The 27354-nt window shown below is 38.8% G+C and overlaps 1 protein-coding gene across 1 annotated transcript in view; it reads left to right on the top strand.

Moving 5' to 3' along the window:
• The window catches only part of LOC122813657 (integrin alpha-X-like), a 3682398-nt gene that overhangs the window by 2660571 nt on the left and 994473 nt on the right, over positions 1–27354 (top strand). Inside the window, exon 20 of the mRNA XM_044086096.1 lies at positions 9522–9666. Within this exon, the coding sequence (XP_043942031.1) occupies positions 9522–9666 (145 nt within the window). The remainder of the gene's footprint in view (positions 1–9521; positions 9667–27354) is intronic.

Here is a 27354-nt window from a genome sequence, read left to right as displayed (position 1 = left end):
AATTAGAGATATGCTTTAACAAAACAGCCAAATGTGCATCTAAATCATCCTACCGTATGGACCATTGCTTAACACTAAGGAAGCTCAGCTCGCTTGAATTACCTCATCACATTATATTCACTCAGCTTCAAATTGCCCAAAAAATAATACACAAACCAGACACATGCCCTTGTCTACAAAATATTCTAAAACACTAATCCCACCATGTTGCCTACACTCAGCTAATCAGAGCCTACTAATCATTTTCAAATCCCATAATACAGCCTGAGACTCACTATACTCATTGTATGTTACCTGACAGTGGAATTCCCTCCCTCTCCCACTAAAACAGGACAGCCATTCATCTAGTTTTATGTACAACCTAAAACAGCACCTAAACTCCTCCTAGCTCTCTTCTTGTTCACATCCTGACTAACTTTCTCTCTGTCCCTGATCTGTAGACTGTCACCAACACCTAACTCTCCACTCTCCAGCTCTCATGTCTTATCCTGTAAATAACATAAATAAGTCCTACTATATACTGCTTTTCGTCACTCTGTGTAAATAAAATTTGTCTATCGCTGTACATGCAGATGCATCCTGTTTTATTATTGCATACCAGTCCTACAGAAATCAAATCGTATTAACCTCTGCTTTGATTGTATTTCCCTTTGCATTATTCTGAAACCACATTCTACTGTTAAGAAACTGAAATTCTTTTTCCTTTGTAATTTTCTTGTAACCGTAATGGAGCTTTCTCCCTGGGCCTCTGCTGAAAATGGGCCTGAGTCCCAGTCGGATCATCCTGGTAAACAAAATGCAAGTAATCAATAAGTAAACAAATACATACATATTTAGTTGATTGGCTACTGTAAAAATCTGCAATGAAAATGAAATAAAAAAATATGAATTTTTTTTTTGCAACCCAGATAACAAGCATGTTGTACATAGTAGGTGTATTTTTTTAGGTTCATAAGTTGTTACTAGGCTAATAAGGCTAGGGCCCTTAGAAGCCTAGCCATGTGCCCAAACCATTTGGTTCTTGAATATCACATGTGAGTATATGGGAAGGAGTATATTTGTAGGGAGGTAACAAAAGATTTGTAGGGGGGGGGTTATTGGTTAGAATAATACTTTTCTTATTGACAGCTTGTGTCCATAAGGGACATGTGGGGCAGACTGGGAGTAGATTTATGATTTCCCATCCAATTTTAAAGGTTTTTCTTGAATAAGGTTAGGGAAGAATTCTGTTTTACATGGACAGGGAGCCTATTCCGTAGTGCAGGGATCCTTTGAGACTTGTATCTGTCTCTCCAGCATGTTCTGTTTATGTCATAAATGAAGTTCAGATCCTTTACTCTAGTGTTTCTGACGCTGTTTGTTTTGCACATGTGCAGTAGATCCATCAGGGCTGTGTCTTAGAAAGCCATGCAAGCTAGGCAAAGATCCCTGGCAGGAGCCTGAAGTAGACTGAATACAAAGACAAAGCCTATAGACAATCAGTATAAGACAGGGTATTCGTGCCTGAATTCTCCTGGTGAGAAATGTTTGTGGGCGTTCCACCTGTTGCAAGTATCTGGTTAGGTACATGCTGAAGGGGGCATTGTATTCAACGATAGGCCTGTTAAGGGTCAAGTAGAGTAGTACTGTGACTTCCTTGGACCTGGATGCCGCAGCTTTAAGTATAAGTTGGGCAACAGAGAATGTTTTTCTTATTGGTCAAAGGCAGGCTTGCTGTCTACATATGTTCCCAGATATGTTATTGATGTGTTGGCTTTTGAAGTATTTTAATAATAGAATAATTAACTTGGGTTGACTTTTTTCCAAAGGGCAATTATATTGTAATTTTTAGCATTGAGTCTTACACCATGGCTTTGGCACCAATCATTTTTCTGTGTTAAACCCACGTGCAAGATGTTGGTTGTCTTGCGAGGAATCTATAATAGCTCCCAATTTACAGTCATGTGAGAACTTGGTGAGCCAGAGGCCTTGAACTTTAACCCTGACTTACTTGAAGTAGTTACTAAACAGTAGCTGGTGTAGCAGAGAACCCTGGGATATTCCACTAGTGACTGTTCTCTTTGTGAAGGTGGTCTCACTGATCCTGACTTTGTGGTTCCTGCCTTTGAGCCACTTGGCAATCCAGCAAGTTATGTAAGGATTTGCACTGCTCAGACAGCTTGTCAACAATGCCTGAGTGCGTTATTGTATCAAATGTTTTAGTCAAGTCAAGATGTACAGTATGTATTGTTTTACCCTCATCCATTGCCTTGGTGACCCACTCAAAGAAGTCTTCTAGATTACGTAGACATGACCTTTCCTTAACAAAGACAAATTGGGGTGGGTCCAGCGTCTGTAGGTTGCCAGTGTGCTTGTTATTATTTCCATGATAATTCATTGCATGGCTTTGCATGTTGGGCTTGTTAGATTGTTGAGTCTTAAGTTCCCTGGGTCTACTGATGGTCTCCTTTATGGAGGGGAATGACTGTTGTGGTCCTCCATTCATTTGGAATATAGCCTGTTTCAAGCCTGTAGTATAAGAATGCCTCAAGTGGTCCTGATGAGTCATGTTGTAGACTGTTCAGAAGGAAACTGGGGATGAAGCTGTGTCCCATGGAGGTGATTTTGTTGGCTTTAGCTGCTTATAGTTGGTCCCTGCTTATAGCTGGGGGAAGTATGTTAGAGGAGATCTCACCTGGTGTACAGGAGACGGTACTGGGGGGGGTTGACGTTCAAGCTGAATTTATCAGCCAGTACATTTGCAGTGTCACCCTGAGTAGTGAAGGTGTTACCGTTCACCACCAATTTATCACACTGCTGTGTGTTACCTCTTAAGTTTCTGGACACAGCTGAAGAAGGACTTCAGATTGTCCTTAACCTGTGAGGCTATCCTGACCTTGCAGTTGGCCTTAGTGGACTTAGACCTCTTACATGTTCATTTTGTTACACTGCTGCAGTCATTACACTTGGGTTATCCTGCCGTCAGGCGGTCCCGCAGTCAGCCAGAGTTCCTAAGTCTTGGTCCGGTGTTGGTTGCTGTCGCTTCTTCCCTGACGTCAGTGCGCCAGGGGTATATAAGAGGCATCCGACGCCGTTTTCTTCAGTCTTTCTTGCCACGCGGTGCCCGAAGCAGAAGCAGTTCGCAAGTGCCAGTCGGCCGACTCCTGAGATTTTCAATTCGAATTTCAGACCGAAGTCTTCAGTAAAGCTAAGTACCCCATTGGGGAACCTTTTCTTGCCTCAATTCGATGTCAGAAAAAGTTAACAATTGCATTTCTTGTGGGAAGCAAATACCTCATAAGGACTTTCATTCTTATTGTATTCCTTGCCTAGGCCCAGATCACGATGTCACAGGTTGTCGGTTTTGTGCTAGGTTTAATAAACGAAGTATTAAAAGTCGTTTTGATTTTGCCCGACATTACTTTGGTAGGAAATTTAATTATACCATGCCGTCGGAGCAACCGATGACCGGCATGCATAAAAAACACAAGAATAAGGACAGGCAGCTGAGACCCAAACCAGACTCCGAGGCCTCTGCTGGGCCAGTCGCCGGTTCTCCGGTTTTCAGTGAGGTGCCTACGCAGCCCCTGATGACCGATGTTTTGGAACCTCAGACGGCTTCCGATTCCCAAGCAGAGATTACTAGGCCACCGCAGCCTTCATCTTTAGTCCCTTCCGATTCCAGAGCAGAAGGAGAATCCGGTGCAGTTGAAACACCTTCATTTGCAGAAGGTGTCTTCAGACCGACTACACTCACCAACAAATCTTATGCAAAGCTGAAAACTCCTTTAAAAACAAAAAAGACTGTACAGCAGTCTCCAGTACAAGGCCCCCATGCCTAAGAAACAGATGCTTAAGATGGCTGAAGATTTAATTACCCTAATGAAGGGTTCCCATCCCCCTCCTGATAAAAGGTCAACACAGGAGGAAGATTATGCTTCCTCTGACCAGGTCTCAGATTCATCAGATTCTTCTGAGGAACAGGAATACGCTTTTCCCCCTTATGAAGACTCTTATGCTGAAGAGTCTATTCCCTCAGCATCTCCCCCAGAAGACTACTCTTTTGGGGAAACTTTACATACCATGAGGGAACATTTCCACTGGGAAGGCCAGGATTACTCTGATTCTAAGAAAAGGCTCCGTGAGTTCCTTTTACTACCCCAGCACAAACCACTTGCTATCCCTCCCGTGTTAGACATTGTGGATGATGATTACCTAGAATCTAGCCTTAACCCAGACTCTCTACCTCCTGCACCAGCCAAACCAGACAGATACTACAGAGTCCCTGACTCACACAAATTCCTATACAAAAGCCCTGTTGCTGATCCGGAAACCATTTCCCAGGGTCCCAAAGGGGTTAAGGCCTCTGTTGCTAAAAATCCTGTACCCTCTGAAAGGGATTCCAGAGCACTAGACAGATGGGGAAAGAAAGTATATACCTCAGCTACTCTAGCTATGAGGGCCTTAAATTGCCAGATTCACATGCTGAAATATCAGCAATACCTGATGTCTCAATTAAAACAAAAAATGAGCACACATTCAGAGCAGCCTGATTTCAAAGAAATGCAAGATTTGTTGCATGCAGCTGAACAAGTGGGAAAACATACTTTACAATGTGGATTTGATTCATTGGAGGCTTCCTGTAGAGCAGCAGTGACTGGGTCTGTCATAGGTAGACATGCTTGGTTAAAAGAACAAACCCTACCTGATCATGTTAAAGCAAAGTTATTGGATGCACCTTTACAGCAGGATGTTTTATTTGGTGTAAAAGCAGAAGAGGTTTTAAAGAAAATGGAGGATAAGGCAAAATCTATGCAGACAGTCAAGGATTTTATACAGGTTCAACCCCCTCGTTTCAGCAGAAATTGGCCAACAAAAAACTGGTCCTTTCCAGCTGCTGACAAACCACAGAGGGGCAAATGCAGACGCCCAAGGGGCAGAGGTTAGTCACAAGGCCCTTACAAGCCTCGACAATGAGGTACCGCAACCCAGAAAGGAGGAGAAGATAGGCCCCAAGCTGTCAGAAGACAAACACAGTGACTTAACCCACAGACTGCCAAGCAAATCTCTCTTGGCAGCTCCCTTGGGAGGAAAATTAGCACTTTTTGCAGACAACTGGCACATCATCACAAAAGACAAATGGGTCCTAAATATTGTCTCACAAGGATACAGATTCCACTTTCACACTTTGCCAAGGATAAAAGGAATGCCAAACCTGCCACCAAATCAATGGGCAGAGGCTCAAAAACAAATTATAGCTCTCATGGACATGAGAGCCATTCAACAGGTACCTACACAACAGCAAGGACAAGGATTTTACTCAAGACTCTTTCTAGTCCCCAGAAAGGACAAAGTCTGGAGACCCATTCTGGACCTTTCCATTCTAAACACTTATCTGCAAGTACCCAAATTCAGGATGGAACACTGCAGCAGCTTCTTCCCATGCTGGGCAAGAAGGCTTGGCTAGTAATGTTGGATCTCAAGGAGGCATACCTGCATGTCTCTATCAGACAAAATTGCAGAAGATGCCTCCGATTTATTGCAGGTTCAACTCATTATCAATTCTCTGCACTGCCCTTTGGCTTATCTACTGCGCCCAGGGTCTTCACAAAATGCCTGGCACCAGTAATTGCGTACTGCAGACTAAGAGGAATTCAAATATATCCATACCTGGACGATTGCCTTATTCAAGCAGAAAGCAAGGACATTCTTTTAAAGCATCTGGTGTTTGTCAAACACCTATTAAGTTGCCTAGGGTACACAGTAAACGAAAAGAAATCAAAACTAGTGCCCTCTCAAAATATAATATTCCTGGGTGCCAGCTTAAATACAATGGCCCAGATGGCTTACCTCATGCCAGACAAGCAAGAACAGCTGACTCAATACTTCAAAATGATGGCAACAAAGACCCAACTCCCTGCAAGAAAAATTCTACAGGCCTTGGGATTCTTGGCATCTTGCATACTACTAATACCATTTGCAAAACTGCATATGAGGAAATTACAATGGTACCTGAAAAGCGTATGGACTCAGCACAGCCACAGCTCGGAAACAATAATACCACTCATTCCCTGCCTTCAACAGGAGTTTCTATGGTGGGCTCAGGCATGTCACCTCAACAAGGGCCAGCCTTTTACCTTACCCACAGCCAGGCAAACTATAACAACAGATGCATCGGATTATGCCTGGGGAGCACACATGGCAGGACAGTGCATTCAGGGCAAATGGTCTACAGATCAAAGGCATCTGTATATCAATCAAAAAGAAATGCTAGCTGTACAAAATGCCCTAACAGCTTTCAAGGACATCTTACATCCAGGACAACTCCTAATAAAGACAGACAACACTGCAGTAATGTGGTACATAAACAAGCAAGGGGGCACACTCTCCTACCCCCTATGTAGGCAAGCAATGACCTTGTGGAACACAGCACTGACCTACCAAGTTCAACTACAAGCACAATTCCTGCCAGGAAAGAAAAACACATTGGCAGACAATCTAAGCAGAAACATCATGGATCCTCACGAGTGGAAATTAGATCCACAAGTATTTGCAATGATAACTCAAAAATGGGGACGCTCAGACATAGATCTGTTTGCCAACCTCCAAAACTACCAACTTCTGAAATATTGCACAAGGGCATTCCACTCACTAGCTTGGAGAGTGGATGCCTTCTCATTCAGTTGGAAAACATTAACAGTGTATGCCTTTCCTCCACTGCCTCTTCTAGCAAAGGTGCTGCTGAAAGTCAGATTAAAGAGGCCACAAATGATACTCATTGCTTCAGACTGGCCATGCCAACACTGGTATCCAGTACTAAGGAACATGGCTCACAGCCCACCATGGATTTTGCCTCAAATTCCTCACCTGCTCACGCAGCAAAACAATCAGATTCTACACAGCCAGCTCAAGACATTAAATCTGGCTGCATGGCAAATTACCTAAGCAACCAGCCAACACTTCTCTCTAAAGCTGTTATAGATGTCATTCTGGAGGCCAGGAGGCCCAGCACCAGGAAAACCTATTCAGACAAATGGAAAAGATTTTGCGCCAAAATCCCCTTGTTCCAAACATTCCTCAGATTCTACAATATTTAGCTGAGTTGTTGCACAAAGGACTTTCTTTTTCATCTATTAAGATCCACGCCTCAGCGATTTCAGCTCACTACAACACGGATCCTCCTATATTTTCACATCCACTACTAAGCAAGTACCTCCCAGGGGCTAAGAACATAAGACCGCCCAGGAGAGCACCAACACCAACTTGGGATCTCAACTTTGTTCTGGAAAAACTTACACTGCCGCCCTTTGAACCAGCTTTTACAGCTGATTTACAGTTTCTATCATGGAAAACTGCTCTGCTGCTAGCAATAACTTCAGCACGAAGAGTCTCAGAGCTACAGGCCCTAATGGCAGTGGAGCCTTTCCTCATTTTTCATCAAGACAGAGTCGCACTATGAACTAACCCTTCTTTTATGCCAAAGGTGGTATCCAGTGTGGCCCTAAACCAAACCATTCATTTGCCCACCTTTTTCCCAAATCCCCAGAACAAAGGTGAAAGGCTCCTGCACTCTTTGGACATTCACAGGTAATTACGTTACTACTTGGATAAAACTAAGGCTTTCAGAAAATCTGACCAGCTCTTTGTATCCTTTGCTGCAGGATCACAAGGAAAAGCTATCTCAAAACAGACCATTTCAAAATGGATAGGACATTGTATCCATTTCTGCTACACACATCATGGGAAACCGGTACCTGCTAGCATTAGGTCCCATTCCACCAGGGCTACAGCTACATCAACAGCCTTTCTCAGGTGGGTACCAGCCAAGGATATTTTGGAGGCTGCAACTTGGAGTTCAGTGCACACCTTCACCAAGCACTACCACTTACCTCTATACTCTAAAACCAGAGCTGGCTTTGCCACTGCAGTTCTGCAGGGCCTACTAGCTTCTCCAAACCATGTTTAATTCCACTGCCCATCCTTAGCTTTGGGATTCTACCCAAGTGTGATGGCTGCAGCAGTGTAATACGATGAACATAGTACAGTTTTGTACCTACCATAAATGTAGATGTTCGAGTGTTCACACTGCTGCAGTCCAGGTTACCCTCCCTCCATACCCTCTGACCTAGCTGAACTTTTCTATACCTTTCTATCTGGTACAACCTTTGTGGTGTATTTGCTTGTAACTGAAGGTATTCCTTGTATTTCCTTTACATGTTTTATTGGCAATATGTATTGCCCACCTACTTGGGGGCACCTGACATCTGGGGCAAGAAAAACTGAAGAAAATGGCGTTGGATGCCTCTTATATACCCTGGCGCACTGACGTCAGGGAAGAAGCGACAGCAACCGACGCTGGACTAAGACTTTGGAACTCTGGCCGACTGCGGGACCGCCTGACGGCAGGATAACCCAAGTGTGATGACTGCAGCAGTGTGAACACTCGAACATCTACATTTATGGTAGGTACAAAACTGTACTTTTCTTTTTTACTTGTATAAGAAAGCATTTGTCTTTAAGGGAGTTGCTCTTCCTGATTTTGGCCTTGAGTTTTCTTATTTTATAATATTCCCTGTTTAGGTGGGGATTCTGCCAGTGGGGCTTGTTTTCAGTGTTTATTTTGGATTTATTCCTGGTAGACATGGCATCCTGTCTGCAGCCATTCACATATTTGCATAGGGCCTCTGTGAATAATTCTGCATAGGTAGTTATGGTCTCAGGGTTGGGGGATGTCTTGAATTTGGATAAACTGTTATTTAATAGAATGTACTTTACCTTTCAATAGTTCATACCTTGCTGGTTTAGCTGGATTTTCTGGGTTGATTTTTATTTTAAATGAGATGACACTAGTGAGGAGATGGCGTGGGGGGGGGGGTGCAGCATTCTCCCAAGTCGGTGTGCCCCACATACAGCGTGTTTGATCCTCTGATTGGAGCATACACTATCTGTTCCAGGCTGTTTGTGTTAATAAGGTTGACGAAGCATTGTGCCTGTGAGTTTGAGGCAATGTATATTTTCCAGTCTATAGTGGGGTAGTTAAAGTCACCCATGAATAGGATGTTTGGTTGGATGGTGAGCACCTCTAATAAGTTTAGGTAAGAGTTGTGAGACTCTAGGGACATAGATGATGACCTGTACCTTGCCGTAGTATGGGAGAGACCTTATCTGTGGGTGACTTGTACGTGGATGAGCTCCATAGTATCATCTGGTTTAACCAACCTGGAGGTATATTTGTTACTAATGTAGATTGAGAAGCCTCCACCATTGGCGCTAGTCTGTGCTGTTGTTGGTCTGAATAGGTGGAAGGCACTAGTACAAGCTTGCCTGATATATACCAGAGAAAAAAGCTTGTAAACAGACTCCTCTATCCAGTAAACAAGCACACGTTGAGCTTCCTGCAGTGCTTCTCAACTCAGGGAGACCAGGGAAACACCTTCTAGTTTGACCATGTTTCAGAAGTACATGCATAGTAACATTTAAGACTGCCCTTTTTCAAGCTCCATACTGATTAATTAAATTACTTATTTTTTTATTGCTTACAGTGTTAAGAATCTTGTTCTGCAAAAACCTAATGTACAGTTTAGACTGAATATCACACTGAGTAACAACCAAGAAGATGCCACTCATACAGTCATGAGCATTTCATATCCTTCTGGAGTTTCTTACAGGAAGATAACTACTTTGCAGGTATAGTCAACTATCAAGTGTCTTTTTTCCTATCAGCTAAAATTGAAATCATATATTTGATAATGCCGTTGTATCAAAATGTACTAATTATACTTGTTATAGAGCTGACATCAAGTAATATGTATTGTCAGATTGTTTTCTGCATTTCTTCTTTCAGTTTTTTTTCATGTTTGTTTACTATTATACCTGCAATGAATATAAAATGATAAAAATACACCAGAAATATGAAAACCTGTGTATAGTGAATGCAATAGTGGATCAGAATGGTTTAAAATAAGAGACCACATGGATAACATATAGTATTCTTACAGATCAAAAAAGTTTAGTATGACAAGACTGACCAAGAATTCCCAGGATACACAGTTTATTGCTTGATTAGACCAATTTATCTGAATATCTACTGTTTGGAATATAGCCTGTAAAATATTCCTTATTATTCTCCATATTAACGATAGGCAAAAAATATTTGCTTGAAAATTTTCTCCAAATGCATGAAAACGAAAACTTACATTAAAGAAAAACACAGCTTTTCTGCAAATTTCCAAAGGTGTTTCAATGGAGCAAATTCTCTACTAAATTCCTCCATGTTAGAGATTGTTTCCCTCCCCAACCACTATGGCATATACCAAATGTATTCAATTGAGTATCAGTGCTTCTCAGAGGAGATCCTCTGGTATTCACTTGTATTCTTGCCAGAGATAGTTTCATACTAAAAGCAAAGTTAAAGGAAAAACAAATGGAGGTTCAATTGTGCTTGAAAAACTGTGACTCAGACAAGTAAGGCTCAAATAAACCGTTATATCCCACTCTTTGTCATGTGTTTATACCAGGCTATGATGATGACCCAAATGTTCCAAGTTCAAATAGTTGTTCAGACAATGGAAAAGTTGGATGGGTTGGCTGATGCAGGTACCCACATTCTGAAAGGGCATCAGCAATGGTTCTAGTCAGCTGCTTGCCATCTTGCAAATGGTGGCTTGCATGACACTGGAAATACAAGGACCAGGCAAGTAGACTTGCTGCTCCCAAGCTGGTGACAGTAGTCCTCACTGCATGTGGGTAGAATCATGGACATGTACAAAGAGGGTGTACAAAGAGGGTGTAGGAAGCTCAACAGTGATGTGAATGTGCATATCAGCATCCATTGGTGGGATTACAACCTTATTAAAAGCTCTATCCTTGCTGGGATGCTGCCAGGGGCACACACCACCTCCATCTCCTAACCTGCAAATACTCACTCACATACACCCAATCCTAATGCACAAACTTTTGGTGTATCCAAAAGTTTTGACATTACAACAAAAACCCCAGGTTACTACCAAAAAAAAAAAAAAAAACAATCCTTTTGATTACCACAGTATTCAACTAACAATGCAGTTGAAAAAAGTGTATTCCACCACTTTTCCTTACAAGGCATTCAACTGCCTATGGTGGATCCATATGTATATTTTTCAATATGTTTCTTTAGATAATATAGAGAGTATTTTATATGTGTGTGTGTGTGTGTGTGTGTGTGTGTGTGTGTGTGTGTGTGTGTGTGTGTGTGTGTGTGTGTGTGTGTGTACATATATATATATATATATATATATATATATATATATATATATATATGGTTCCCTATCAGAAGCCTGAAAATCAAAATCCTGAAACCAAAAGCCTGAAAATTCAAAATCCTGAAACCAAAATCCTGAAACTCAAAATCCTGAAAACACAAAATGGACATACTGACGTCATTGTGGCTTTGCTATTGTTAGCCCTGTGGTGTTAGGTCATGCGTTGGGTTCAGGTAAGTGTCGTTGGTTTTCTGTTAGGGTTAGGCAGTTTAAGTGAGTTAGGGTTAGGGTGCAGGTTAGGCATGTATGCAATAGTGACAAATATTGGGGTTAGGGGCAGTTTAAGTGAGTTAGGGTTAGGGCGGGTCAGGTGAGTGTCGATAGTGACGGACCTTAGGGTTAGGGTTAGGGTCAGGGTCAGTTGGTAGATATTAGTGTCTTTATAGTGACATATTAGCATTATTTGTGTTTTCAGGATTTTGAGTTTCAGGATTTTGGGTTTTGGGATTTTTAATTTTCAGGCATTTGGTTTCAGGCTTCTGATAGGGAACCATATATATATATATATATATATATATATATATATATATATATATATATATATATATGGGTCTGTGTTCCTTGATCGAAATTTCACTATCTCGAACAAGCAATATCGGGACCTATTAAAGTGAAAAGCCGGTTCTCTGGACCAGGAAAAAAACAAAAAAAAAAATGCTTTAAACAGTATTTTGCAGGGAGGCAAGTCCCCCTGAATCCCCCTTGTGGGCCCCCCTACTTAAATATGCTAACTCCGAGATTGCACTAGAGTGGGGAAAAGGATATATTTCCATAACCCCACTGTAATGCACTTCGGAGAACCGGCTTTTGCGAAAGTGCACTTTCGCTTAAATGGGTTCGATCTTCTGGTTGTCGAGAAAGTGAGTTTTCGACAATCAGAAGTAGACTCGTATATGTGTGTGTGTGTGTGTGTATATATATATATATATATATATATATATATATATATATATATATATATATATAAGTATGGGTTTACCTTGTATGAACGAAATTACATTTCAATTCATTTTACTTACCCGACTCCACTTCTCCAAAACTTCATTAAACTGAAAGCACGGACTGCCGAAATGCTTTCCCTGCGAAAGGAACCACTTAGCCACCACAGGAAAAAAACTAAATGGACCAAAAGTAAACCAACCAAAGTGGGTGGCTTTGCTCCCCATACCCCCCCAACTTGAATATACCAACTCCAAGTTTGCACTATACTGAAGAAAGGGCAAGGTTTACCATGATGGCCAAGTGGTTCCTTTCACATGGAAAGCATTTCGTCAGTCCTTGCTTTCGGTTTAATGAATCGGTTTAATGAAGTTTTAGAGAAGTGGAGTTGTCGGTTTAATGAAGTTTTAGAGAAGTGGAGTTGGGTGCTCTATATATATATATAATATATATATATATATATATATATATATATATATAATATATATAGGTTGACCCTGTCTGGTTGAAATTTATTTTTACTGAAAGTGCACTTGATTGTGACAGTTTTCAATGTCGAATGCACATTTTAGCAAGGGTGTGTGTGTGTGTGTGTGTGTGTGTGTGTGTGTGTGTGTGTGTGTGTGTGTGTGTGTGTGTGTGTGTGTGTATACATAGACTGTTTGTGCATGCGTGCGTGTGTGGGGGGTGTTAGTGTTAGAGTAAGACGATGGTAGGGAGATTGCGTGTGAGTGTTTGCAGTCTAGGACTATGGATGGGATTAAATAAGGGATTTATGTATTGTTGTGCATCTGTGTTTGTGTATGTGGTACGTCTGAGATGTCTTGTGCAGTAGTTCTGTCACAAAAAGGGATTTCCTAAGGTAAGGTGATGTGTTATGGTAAGGAGCATGGATAGGGCTAGGTTTAGCACCCCCACTCACCTTACTAGTCCATGCACACTGTAACCCTTTTACCCCCCTGCCCACCTTCTAATACTTGATTACCCTAACCCTTTCTCTAACTCAACTGTAATATCTTAGCTTAAGAAAACCCTTACCATAACACTATCACACTATCACTATTCAGACAAATTTGGTCTGAATATATTGGTAGTTTTTTTTTTGTTTTGTTTACTATTACAGTCTTGAAGCCCAGAATCTTGAAAATCATAATCCCAAGATCATAATATTGAAAGACCAAACTTCTGAAGATCACAATGTCTAAATATCATAAATACTCAATCCTTGCTACAAATGTGAACCCTGGAATGAGTGCTAAAATGGGTCCTGCAGCAGGTTGGACCTAGAAACGAGTGCTGGCATGGGTCCTGCAAGGGTGTGGACCCAAGAATGAGTGCCAACTTGGGTCCTGCAAGTGTTTGGATCCAGGAATGAATGGTAACCTGGATCCTGCAAATGTGTTGACTCAGGAACAAGTGCTAACATAGATCTTACGGGGGAGGGGCAAGTCCAGGAGTTTAGTATTGTAGTCTTTAGTGTTTTGATCTTACAATATTATGGTTTTGGGTCTAGGATTATCAAGAGTGTGGGCTTCAAGATTGTGACAGTTAACCATTTTTATTGTACAACTGTAACAGAAGACTTCTTAATTTCCTTTTTTGATCATTTTTATTTTTGTTGATTTTGGTGACTTTTTGTATATCATTTTTCTTTGTTCTGTCAACAACCAAGACATGAATACAGTTTTGATTTGCGCCATATGAATAACAGAAAAACATTATATATCACCAGCAATTAAATTTGTCTATCATTTATACAATTCCCATAGTAATGTTCATTCGTCAGAAAACTAAATCAAGACTATGTGCATAGTCACATATGTTTACCTTGATATTTATTTATTCTTCCATTTTGCACCTTTTGTGTCTCACCTGATATCTAAATTAATTACAATCTTCTAGTTTTATTTAAATTCCAATAGAATTGTGTCACTGGGTTCCAACGTTTTGGCTTTCTCTTCATCAAATTATTTTTGCTATAGGCTCATCTGTTATGACCTTGACATGATAGCTGCCCATTTTGTTTGTGTGTGACAATCTCCTTTCCCTTGCAGTTACCATTTTGGGATAAATGCTAATGCTAGTCTTGTATTCAAATCTTCCCTTTCCCAGTCGTGTACTTATCTTTTTATCTTACCTTGTCCATGTTATACGTTAACTAAACATTTCTTTCCAGCCTTTCATCACATGCTGCCATCTCTGCTGAACCCTTCTGCTTTCTCCAGACATATGTAGCTTTCCTGTATTTTTCTGTCTGCATTTCTAGCACTTCTCCCCTATATTCCCTTTTTCACATGTTATTTTATTTGGTGGATTGTACTGTAAATGTTGTATTCACATCTATTGGCTGCATGCACAGGGCCATGATTAAGAAGCTGGACATTTCCCCATATCTCGGTCACTTCTGTGTGTACTGCTTCCTTTTTTGTATCTTCCTTGACCATCCATATCCTCTCAAGCTTGGTCCTTTTTTTTTTTACTTCTGTGTTATGTGCTGTCTTTATTTATACATTAAGCATCCTCTTCCTTTTTTCACACTGTCCCCTTTATTCCAGAGTACATTTCTACTGTGTCTTTCCTGATAAGTGTTGATGTAGCCTGTATAGATATTTATTAGTATATTAAATGTTTCAAAATGTTTGTGTCTAATTTGAAATTGGTTCTTCAACTTATAGTACAGTAGCTGTTTTTCCTATAGTCCTGAAATGTTTTTGTTTGTTGTGCAACCCACTAATTATCCCCAGCTGCTGATACTTCTTCATGGATTGTGTCTTTTATCTCTAACTGCTCCCATTTTTGTCAGTGTTTTCCATGTCATATCACTTAGTTATTTAAGTACTGTGTGTTTCGCAGTTCTCATTAATATTAGCCAACTTTTTTCCTTCTGTTTCAAACTCTACTCCTTCTTCATATAATCTGATCCAGTGAGCCAAAATGAATGACATAATATAAGGTATGTAGCCCCTCCCCCGTGCTGCCAGTGTCAACAGTTCTTGTCTTAGAACCTTATACTTATGTGCCTCACCCACTTATACTTCAGTTGAGATTTGTACCTTCTCTGCTAGTGGGTGATCATATCTCATTGCAGTATGTTTTATAACATGTATTATACTGGGAAGAATCATAATCTTAATAGCATTTATCTTACCCACAGTCGTGTATGTTCCACTAACACCCTTCTTTAATAGTGTATTTAACTTTCTGTACAAGTTTTCTAAGTTCATAAGTATACCCAAGATGTGTGGGGAATTTTGTCTCCTTTGATTTTTATTGCCCCTCCTCCCTTGTTTTCCCCTACTTTTACTAAAAACTGTTTTATTATGATTTAGTTCTAATCCTGAAACATTATGGACTTTTTTGAAAATGTCCAGCACCCAAGGAAATGTGTGATCTATATTTTCTGCCATCAGGATACAGTCGTCGGCCTATAACTGGAACACAGTGTTACCACTTATTCGTTGTCTTTGTTCTTTGTTCAACCTTGTGGATTCACATGGCCAACTCTTCTATCACAAGCAGAAAGAGCCTGCTAAAAATCCTGTACCCTCTGAAAGGGATTCCAGAGCACTAGACAGATGGGGAAAGAAAGTATATACCTCAGCTACTCTTAGCTATGAGGGCCTTAATTGCCAGTTTCACATGCTGAAATATCAGCAATACCTGATGTCTCAATTAAAACAAAAAATGAGCACACATTCAGAGCAGCCTGATTTCAAAGAAATGCAAGATTTGTTGCATGCAGCTGAACAAGTGGGAAAACATACTTTACAATGTGGATTTGATTCATTGGAGGCTTCCTGTAGAGCAACAGTGACTGGGTCTGCATACGTAGACATGCTTGGTTAAAAGAACAAACCCCTACCTGATCATGTTAAAGCAAAGTTATTGGATGCACCTTTACAGCAGGATGTTTTATTTGGTGTAAAAGCAGAAGAGGTTTTAAAGAAAATGGAGGATAAGGCAAAATCTATGCAGACAGTCAAGGATTTTTTACAGGTTCAACCCTCTCGTTTCAGCAGAAATTGGCCAACAAAAAACTGGTCCTTTCCAGCTGCTGACAGACCACAGAGTTGCAAATGCAGACGCCCAAGGGGCAGAGGTCAGTCACAAGGCCCTTACAAGTCTCAACAATGGGGTACCGCAACCCAGAAAGGAGGAGAAGACAGGCCCCAAGCTGTCAGAAGACAGACACAATGACTTAACCCTCAGACTGTCAAGCAAATCTCTCTTGGCAGCTCCCTTGGGAGGAAAATTAGCACTTTTTGCAGGCAACTGGCACATCATCACAAAAGACAAATGGTCCTAAATATTGTCTCACAAGGATACAGATTCCACTTTCACACTTTGCCAAGGATAAAAGGAATGCCAAACCTGCCACCAAATCAATGGGCAGAGGCTCAAAAACAAATTATAGCTCTCATGGACATGAGAGCCATTCAACAGGTACCTACACAACAGCAAGGACAAGGATTTTACTCAAGACTCTTTCTAGTCCCCAGAAAGGACAAAGCCTGGAGACCCATTCTGGACCTTTCCATTCTAAACACTTATCTGCAAGTACCCAAATTCAAGATGGTAACACTACAGCAGCTTCTTCCCATGTTGGGCAACAAGGCTTGGCTAGTAACGTTCGATCTCAAGGAGGCATACCTGCATATCTCTATCAGACAAAATTGCAGAAGATACCTCCGATTTATTGCAGGTTCAACTCATTATCAATTCTCTGCACTGCCCTTTGGCTTATCTACTGCGCCCAGGGTCTTCACAAAATGCCTGGCACCAGTAATTGCGTACTGCAGACTAAGAGAAGTGGAGTTGTCGGTTTAATGAAGTTTTAGAGAAGTGGAGTTGGGTGCTCTCTCTCTCTCTCTCTCTATATATATATATATATATATAGGTTGACCCTGTCTGGTTGAAATTTATTTTTACTGAAAGTGCACTTGATTGTGACAGTTTTCAATGTCGAATGCACATTTTAGCAAGGGTGTGTGTGTGTGTGTGTGTGTGTGTGTGTGTGTGTGTGTGTGTGTGTGTGTATACATAGACTGCTTGTGCATGCGTGCGTGTGTGGGGGGTGTTAGTGTTAGAGTAGGGTCTAAGTAAGTGAGAAGATGGTAGGGAGATTGCGTGTGAGTGTTTGCAGTCTAGGACTATGGATGGGATTAAATAAGGGATTTATGTATTGTTGTGCATCTGTGTTTGTGTATGTGGTACATGTCTGAGATGTCTTGTGCAGTAGTTCTGTCACAAAAAGGGATTTCCTAAGGTAAGGTGATGTGTTATGGTAAGGAGCATGGATAGGGCTAGGTTTAGCACCCCCACTCACCTTACTAGACCATGCACACTGTAACCCTTTTACCCCCCTGCCCACCTTCTAATACTTGATTACCCTAACCCTTTCTCTAACTCAACTGTAATATCTTAGCTTAAGAAAACCCTTACCATAACACTATCACACTATCACTATTCAGACAAATTTGGTCTGAATATATTGGTAGTTTTTTTTTTGTTTTGTTTACTATTACAGTCTTGAAGCCCAGAATCTTGAAAATCATAATCCCAAGATCATAATTTTGAAAGACCAAACTTATGAAGATCACAGTGTCTAAATATCATAAATACTCAATCCTTGCTACAAATGTGAACCCTAGAATGAGTGCTAAAATGGGTCCTGCAGCAGGTTTGGACCCACGAATGAGTGACAACATGGGTCCTGCAAGTGTTTGGATCCAGAAATGAATGGTAACCTGGATCCTGCAAGTGTGTTGACTCAGGAACAAGTGCTAACATAGATCTTACGGGGGAGGGGCAAGTCCAGGAGTTTGGTATTGTGGTCTTTAGTGTTTTGATCTTACAATATTATGGTTTTGGGTCTGGGCTTCAAGATTGTGACAGTTAACCATTTTTATTGTACAACTGTAACAGAAGACTTCTTAATTTCCTTTTTTGATCATTTTTATTTTTGTTGATTTTGGTGACTTTTTGTATATCATTTTTCTTTGTTCTCTCAACAACCAAGACATGAATACAATTTTGATTTGTGCCATATGAATAACAGAAAAACATTGTATATCACCAGCAATCAAATTTGTCTATCATTTATACAATTCCCATAGTAATGTTCATTCGTCAGAAAACTAAATCAAGACTATGTGCATAGTCACATATGTTTACCTTGATATTTATTCATTCTTCCATTTTGCACCTTTTGTGTCTCACCTGATATCTAATTTAATTACAATCTTCTGGTTTTATTTAAATTCCAATAGAATTGTGTCACTGGGTTCCAACGTTTTGGCTTTCTCTTCATCAAATTATTTTTGCTATTGGCTCATCTATTATGTCCTTGACATGCTAGCTGCCCATTTTGTTTGTGTGTGACAATCTCCTTTCCCTTGCAATTACCATTTTGGGATAAATGCTAATGCTAGTCTTGTATTCAAATCTTCCCTTTCCCAGTCGTGTACTTATCTTTTTATCTTAATGCTTCCCTTGTCCATGTTATACGTTAACTAAACATTTCTTTCCAGCCTTTCATCACATTCTGCCATCTCTGCTGAACCCTTCTGCTTTCTCCAGACATATGTAGCTTTCCTGTATTTTTCTGTCTGCATTTCTAGCACTTCTCCCCTATATTCCCTTTTTCACATGTTATTTTATTTGGTGGATTGTACTGTAAATGTTGTATTCACATCTATTGGCTGCATGCACAGGGCCATGATTAAGAAGCTGGACATTTCCCCATATCTCGGTCACTTCTGTGTGTACTGCTTCCTTTTTTGTATCTTCCTTGACCATCCATATCCTCTCAAGCTTGGTCCTTTGTTTACTACTGTGTTATGTGCTGTCTTTATTTATACATTAAGCATCCTCTTCCTTTTTTCACACTGTCCCCTTTATTCCAGAGTACATTTCTACTGTGTCTTTCCTGATAAGTGTTGATGTAGCCTGTATAGATATTTATTAGTATATTAAATGTTTCAAAATGTTTGTGTCTAATTTGAAATTGGTTCTTCAACTTATAGTACAGTAGCTGTTTTTCCTATAGTCCTGGAATGTTTTTGTTTGTTGTGCAACCCACTAATTATCCCCAGCTGCTGATACTTCTTCATGGATTGTATCTTTTATCTCTAACTGCTCCCATTTTTTCCAGTGTTTTCCTTGTCATATCACCTAGTTATTTAAGTACTGTGTGTTTCGCAGTTCTCTCTTAATATTAGCCAACTTTTTTCCTTCTGTTTCAAACTCTACTCCTTCTTCATATAATCTGATCCAGTGAGCCAAAATGAATGACATAATATAAGGTATGTAGCCCCTCCCCCGTGCTGCCAGTGTCAACAGTTCTTGTCTTAGAACCTTATACTTATGTGCCTCACCCACTTATACTTCAGTTGAGATTTGTACCTTCTCTACTAATGGGTGATCATATCTCATTGCAGTATGTTTTATAACATGTATTATACTGGGAAGAATCATAATCTTAATAGCATTTATCTTACCCACAGTCGTGTATGTTCCACTAACACCCTTCTTTAATAGTGTATTTAACTTTCTGTACAAGTTTTCTAAGTTCATAAGTATACCCAAGATGTGTGGGGAATTTTGTCTCCTTTGATTTTTATTGCCCCTCCTCCCTTGCTTTCCCCTACTTTGATTAAAACTGTTTTATTATGATTTAGTTCTAATCCTGAAACATTATGGACTTTTTTGAAAATGTCCAGCACCCAAGGTAATGTGTGATCTATATTTTCTGCCATCAGGATACAGTCGTCAGCATATAACTGGAACACAGTGTTACCACTTATTCGTTGTCTTTGTTCTTTGTTCAACCTTGTGGATTCACATGGCCAACTCTTCTATCTCAAGCAGAAAGAGCCTGGGGATAGCAAACATTCCTGTCTAGTTCCTTGAAATATTCTTCCCTGTGTAGATACTCCATTGTTTAGTGCTACATGAAAGATGGGAAAATCGTATAACACCTTTATCCATTTGGCGAACTTCTGCCCCAGACCTCTTTTTTGTGGTACTTCAAATAAGAACAACCAGACCACTGCAGCTTTTTTTAATGTCAAATAAGACTATCCCTGCTATCGTGCATGCTATTTGATAGCTTTCTAAGAAGCTAGCTAAGTTCCACTAGTTATATGTGCTCTGTCTCCTATCTATAAACCCTTTTTATTCTAGCCTCAGTATTTTGAACAGGACTTCACTTAATCTCTTTACTAGGATTTTTGACAAAAAATGTATATCTTTATTCACAAGTGAGATTGGTCTGTAGCTGGCCAGGTCTGTTCTATCCTCCTTACTCTTTTGAGTAACTATTATTCTAACATGTTTCATACTGTCTGGTATTTTTTGTCTCTTCCAGATCTCTTCATAATGATCCAGTAATAGCCATGGTATTTCCCCTTTCCACATTTATAAAATTCTAGAGGGAACCCATCCGTCCTGGAAAAGCTTACCTCTTTTAAGATTCCAAATGGCTATCTAAACATGTTTTAAACTAATAGGTCTATTTAGTTTACCCTAGTCTCCCTTCAGTTACTAGTTTACCAGCATGGGCATTCTCAGGAACTTTTCTCTTCCTGTTCAGTCATGACATTTGATATACTAGGTCAGTTGAATTTAATTCTTCTCCTTTACTATCCTTTATGCAGTCCACACACTGTTCTCTATATTTTTCTTTATATGCCCGACATACCTCTCCACCTCCAAGAGCTAGAAATCTGGACAATCCAAAAATAATGGGGGAAATAGGCCCAAAAAATAGGGACAGATTTTAGGTATTGCTCCTATAAATTTAGATATTTGCTAGAATAGCAGGCATTGCATTATTATGCAATTTCTGAAGGATATAAAGTTTGAAACTCAAGTGTCTGTCATTATTTATTATTATTTAGTGACTTCAATCTTAAATAATTTGCCAGAAAAAGAAAATTTTATGAGGAACAGAACAAAAATATGAGGCAAAAATCTAGACAGTTGAGAGGTTTGAATTGCCCATGCACTTTGTTTTGCATTCCTTTCCTCTTGTAACCACCAAAAAGCACTTCTAGTTATAGATTCTGTTTCTGCTTGCATTATTGTTGACTGTTCCAATTCTGCCTTTAAGATATATATCTCATTCTTCAGAAGGCATCTGTCATTATCTTCTCTTAGGATTAATTCTTGTAGCACTTTTAGTCTCCCTTCTTTTTCCTGAACTTTGTGTGATATTTTCTGTTTCTTCCTTCCTCTTCTATTAAATGAGTCCATGGTGCTGCATTGACCCCTTCCCACCATAAGATATGCTGGCTGTCTTTCCCAATATCATTGTCCATTATCACTAAATGTATGTACTCCCCTAACTTTACATGTTGCCCTTTGTTTTCCACTTATACCAAGCCTATTTCCATATATCTGCTCTATCCTGTCTTCAACCTTTCCCCATTGTTAAGAGAACAGGGACATGATCTGAAATGCATCTGTTCAGAATATCTGTTTGTATCACTTTTGTCTGGTCTCTAGTGTCTATAAGGAAATAATCCAGTCCCCTACCTTCAGTACATTCTGTCAGTGAATATGTGAATGAAATCTTCCCCCTTCAGTCCCTCCATGTGTCTTTTAAGTTATGCTTGCTTATCCTTTCTTTTAACCAGAACTGAATTTTAATGTTATTTTCTTTTTTTACTATGTAGCCTATTCAGTTCAGGTCTGAAGGCAGCATTGATATCTCCCCACACTATTTATATATCCTCTTTCTCCACAATTTCATTCCAGTTTTTGAAAAAGTAATCAGAAAATATTGAGTCATCTGTGTTTGGAGTGTACACGTTACCTATCACAATCTTATTTTTCTGGATTGTAGCTTTCCATATAGTCCATCTTCTAACAGCACTTATTTTTTCATGATTCAACTGTAGATTTTAAATTCTTATGGGATATAATTCCTATTCTTCTTTACCTAGCACTAGCCTTGTGGTCTGTTTACCTTTTGTCCTTTATCTGATCTACATCTTGGTCTTGGTCCCCCTGTCATATTTTGGTGAAATGACCCCTTATACTTGTGTATAGCTCCATTGACCATTCTCTATGCCTGTACCCAGTGTGGGAAGTTCACTTGAACTAATTTGCAGCAGAAGTACTAGCAAGCTTGCTTCACATGCTCCTCTCCACCATCTGCACAATTTGCTAATGCACAAATATCTTGTACAGTTTAATAAATGCTATGCATATTTAAAGGTAACAACTGATAACACTGGGGATCTGTGTTCCTTGTGTCAAAAGTTGGATGATTTGCTTACCATTATTAAAAGTAAATCTAGACTTAATGATGATGATTGCACTTGTGGAATTGACATGGCTTGGAGAGCTGTTGTTTCATATATTAATGACTGGACTGATGATCTAAATAATGTTAGGCATAGATGAGAATTTAATACACAATGAAAACAGTGGGATTAATAAGATTAATAGTGATGATCTATCCTTTGTAACAATTGATAGACCAGATATCACAGTATTAGAAGATGAAGATTCTTCAGAGCTGGCCAGCAAAGATATTCTTGTAATTGGAGATTCAATTATTAGAGGAACTGATTCATATATTTACACAGATGATAATGAACCAAATAGTGTTATGCTTTCCAGGAGCAAAAATAGAAGATGTGAAACAAGCCCTGGAACACCTTAATGTAAGGAAGTATGGATCTGTTTTTATTTATGTTGGTACAAATGATGTCACGTGCAAGGCTTCTCTTACTGTTAGTAGAGAACTGACAGCATTTTTAGATAGTATTGCTTGTACTGGTGTTAGGACGTATTTTTCACAAATCACCTATTGAAAGGACAGTCAGGTCACTGTGAATGAAAAGATTTTTTTGAGTAAATGCCTGTATGGAAAAAATGTCCTGTTTTAAAAAATGGAAATGTGTAGAGCATCCAAGCCTTATTTTGTGCACATGTGTTCAGACAAGATGGTGTGCATTTGTCTAGATCAGGGAAGAGAATTTTTGCAGCAGATATTTTGCAATATTTGACAAACACTAGGCAGGATTTTTGCCATGTCAAAAATTTTAACAGCCCACAGATAGCAACATTTGATGCATCTCTGATGGTTTTAATGCTAGTAGCATTAATAATAAAGTTTTTTTTATTGGAAACTTTGCTACATTCCCACAATATTGATGTTGTTATTTTTTGTGAAATATGGTTAAAGAACAATGAATGGAAACCAGTTCTATCAGGGTATAAATGATTTTACTGTAACAGACATTCTAATAAAAAATCAGGTGGAGGTGTTATGATAGGGATTAAAAATAGATATGAGACCTGTGATTATTACATGCTCAATGATAACACCAACACTATAAACTGTGTAACTGTGACAATAAAGACAACCCTGGAACATATAACAATTGTTGGAGTGTGTAGACCACCAAAGTTAAGTGCAGATGACCTAGAGGAATTCACACATTTCTTGCATGAAACACAGGAGGGAAGAATATTATTAGCTGGGGACTTAAATTTACAAGAAACAGACTGGAATAATATTGATTGTACTGTGTTAGTAAGGAAATTATTCACAGCGTACATTACAATTGCTTCAGATTGTAAAAAAAAAAAAAACTACCAGGGGATGGAACATACTAGATATTGTTTGTGTTCCCAAAGAAATTACTGTAACTTCAAGTCAAGTTTTACCACCATTCATGTGCACTGATCATGGGGTTATAAAGATTAATTTGTTGCTAGATAATTCTGCCAAACTGAAAATTAAGCCAATGCACAGAAGGTTAATTACAAATTATATTGAAGCAAAACAGTCACTATGTAAAACTAGCTGGAGTGTGGTGTTTTGTGGAAAAATTGCAGATGGAATGGCATTGTTTTGAGTGTAAAAAATAAATGTTTAACATCACAATATAGGTGTACAACATTAGGCAGATATATTTCCTTAAGAACAAGATAGGTGATTGAGGTGAGAGACAAAAAAATGTAAGAAATGGAAGAGAAAGGTTGAACTACAACTTTGAAAATTGTAATAAACAAGCTGGACAAACAGATTAAGGATAGTGTGAGACAAGATCAAGCACAATTTGAAAAACATTTATATAAAGATATTGAGCATAATAGGAAACCTTTTTATAGATACATAAGGTGGAAGGAGTAAGGACACAAATTGATAAACTGTGTGTGGATTCTAAAATTTATTCTCAGACCCAACATATTATAGGTATATTTACAAAATCTTATGCAAAATAGTTTGGCTCCACAAAAGGGGGGTGGTAAGTCGTCCTAGTGACATCCAGGTAACCCCAGATACTGGAATCAAATTAGATTATATTGAAAAAAGAACTGCACAAACTGGATCCAAACAAAGCGCAGGGAGTAGATGGAATTAGTTACAATGACTTGAGAACACCTTAGCAAGAAGTTGCAGTACCATTATATCTACTATTCACTAGGTCATATAAATATGGGAGAAATTCCTCAAGACTAGAGACATGCACTTATTAAACCTGTTTTAAGGGAAAGGGGAAGTAGGACAAACCCAGAGTCATATAGACCCTTAAGTCTATTTTCATGTTGTGGAAAAATAATGGAGAAGGTAATATTGGATAGGTTATTGTCAGAACTGGATAGGTACAGACTTGAAACTATATATCAGCATGCATATGTTGAAAACAGATCTATTGCCACCTGTAACATGATGTTCTGTAACAATATAATAGCAGCTGTGAATGAAAAATTGTGCTGTCATGCAATTTATATAGATTTAACTTCAGCATTTGACAGGGCCATACACATACCACTGATGAATAAATTAGTACAACTAGGTATTGATATACTCTTGATAAGATGAATAGATGTATGGCTTACAAATGGGACATGGTAAGTATCATACAGCAACTGAACAGGCAAAATCCTTGATTACAGTCAGGGTCTCCCACAGGGCTGTATCCTAGACCCTTACTTGTTTAGATTGTATCTTTCAGACCTACCTTTTTCATCTGAGGTGTTCTACAGTCTATATGTAGGCGACCTGAAATTGGGTAAACTGATTGCATGTGTTACAGATAAGGCAGGTCTGCAAAATAACTTGACTAAATTGACCATTTGGGCACAGGAGAATAATATGATGATAAATACATCAAAAACTAAGCATATGAGATTTGGTAGGCATAAATTGAAAGGGGAATATTTATTACAGCACACAGTGATTGAAACTGTAGACTCATTTAAGGACCTGGGTATATGGATAGATTCAGCTATGAGTTTTTCTAATCATATATATGTAGATTCAGCTATGAATTTTTCTAATCATATCAACCAATTGGTTAATGATAGTTATGGAACTATAGGTTGTATAAAAAAATTTATAAAGTCTAGGAAATCAAAAATAATGAAGTCATTGTTTGTTAGTTACATTAGACCCAAACTTGAGTATGGAATAACAACATGGAAACCCTATAAGAAAATAAGCATGAGTAAACTGGAAAGAGTGCAATGGAAATATACCAAGGGTATCCGTGAATGTGAAAATGTAAGTTATTATGAAAGACTAAAATATCTGAACTTGTACAGTGTTTCTTATAGATATCTAAGAGGAGATCTTATTCAGGTATATAGGGCATTTAGTAACAACTACCTCTGGGAATATTTGGGGTTAACAAAAAGTATAGAGAATCATCAGAGAACCTATGTAGAAGATTCTATAGGAATGAGAAGTGTAATAATTGGTTCTCTGACAGAGTAGCTGATGCATGGAATAGACTACCAAATTACATTAAAGTAAGTACTAGTTTACATATTTTTAAGGACAGCATGGATACTTATTATGGGAACAAGTGTTTTTGGTATATTGGCAAGCTAGGTATTGATGTACATTAATGCCCATGTTTGAAATATTTGTATATATGTATCTATGTATGCAGCAAAACATTCTGGTGAATCTCAACTTATAAACAGTGAGAATGTTGTATCACATGTCTCATCTTTAGAGTACAATATGTATGTCCATTGTGATCTACATACCCTTTAATTCTGCGATAACAAGGTCTAGATACTGTATATGTCTGTACATACAACTGTTTCAGGCATGGGCAATAATGCCCTTCTAGTCTGCCAGTTTACCCAAACAGTTATTCCCATATAAGTGCACAGTTGTTCTTAAAAATATCTCAACTAGCGTTTGCTTTAATGTAATTTGGTAGTCTACTATGTGTATCTGCTACTCTGTCAGAGAACCTTTTAGTACACTTCTCATTCCTATATAATCTTCTACATAGGTTGTCTGAGGTTTCTTTACTATTTTATGATCACCACAAACATTTCCAGATATAGTTGTCTCTAAATGCCCTATATACATGAATAAGGTCTCCTCTTAAATATCTATATGAGACACTGTACAAGTTCAGATATTTTAGTCTTTCATAATAACTTAAATGTTCACATCCATGGATCCCCTTGGTATATTTCTACTCTACTTTTTCCAGTTTACTCATGCTCGTTTTCTTATTTCAACATTGTTTTTCTATACTCTGGTTTAGGTCTTAAGTCATTAACAAACAATAATTTCATCTCTTTTGGTTTCCTAGACTGTATAAATCTTGTTATACAACCGACAGATCCAATGTTGTCTGTTTTCTTCTGATTCAACAGGTGGGAAATGGATCCAACTCAGATCTGGTTTGAGCACCTGACTAATCCCCTACCCATAATCTCCCTCTACCTCTCCCCTAAAACCTCAGATCTCATGCCTGCCTGAACTGAACAGTTGTGTGATTCTAAGGCTGTGATCTCCAGTTCTGCATCGAGTATAAGTCAGAATTTTTTTTTCTTTTATTAAGCTTTTAAGCTTATTTTTTTTCACGTTTCCCTACCCTTCTTTAACATTCAGTACAAAAAAGGCATTATTCTGTGCCTTCTTTTCTGTAGTTAACTGTTACACTAGTGTTGTATTGTACTGTAGTTGGATAAGGTCTAATCCATAAGATAGTATCTTTTGGACATTTTTCATAGTACTTGGTAGTTGTTAGCTGAATTTTTCTATGTTAGAACATTATAGTTAAGACTCAATGTTGCTGTCTATATTGTGTTGTTTTTTGCTGTGGATTTTTTTTTTTTTTTTTTTTTTTACAAGAGTTTCAAAAAA

This window comes from Protopterus annectens, chromosome 10.part0 (assembly GCF_019279795.1).
Source record: "Protopterus annectens isolate FY-2018-M chromosome 10.part0, PAN1.0, whole genome shotgun sequence".
Lineage (NCBI taxonomy): Eukaryota > Metazoa > Chordata > Ceratodontiformes > Protopteridae > Protopterus > Protopterus annectens.
The sequence above is the reverse complement of the archived record's forward strand: the minus strand, read 5'-3'. Positions and strand labels throughout refer to the sequence as shown.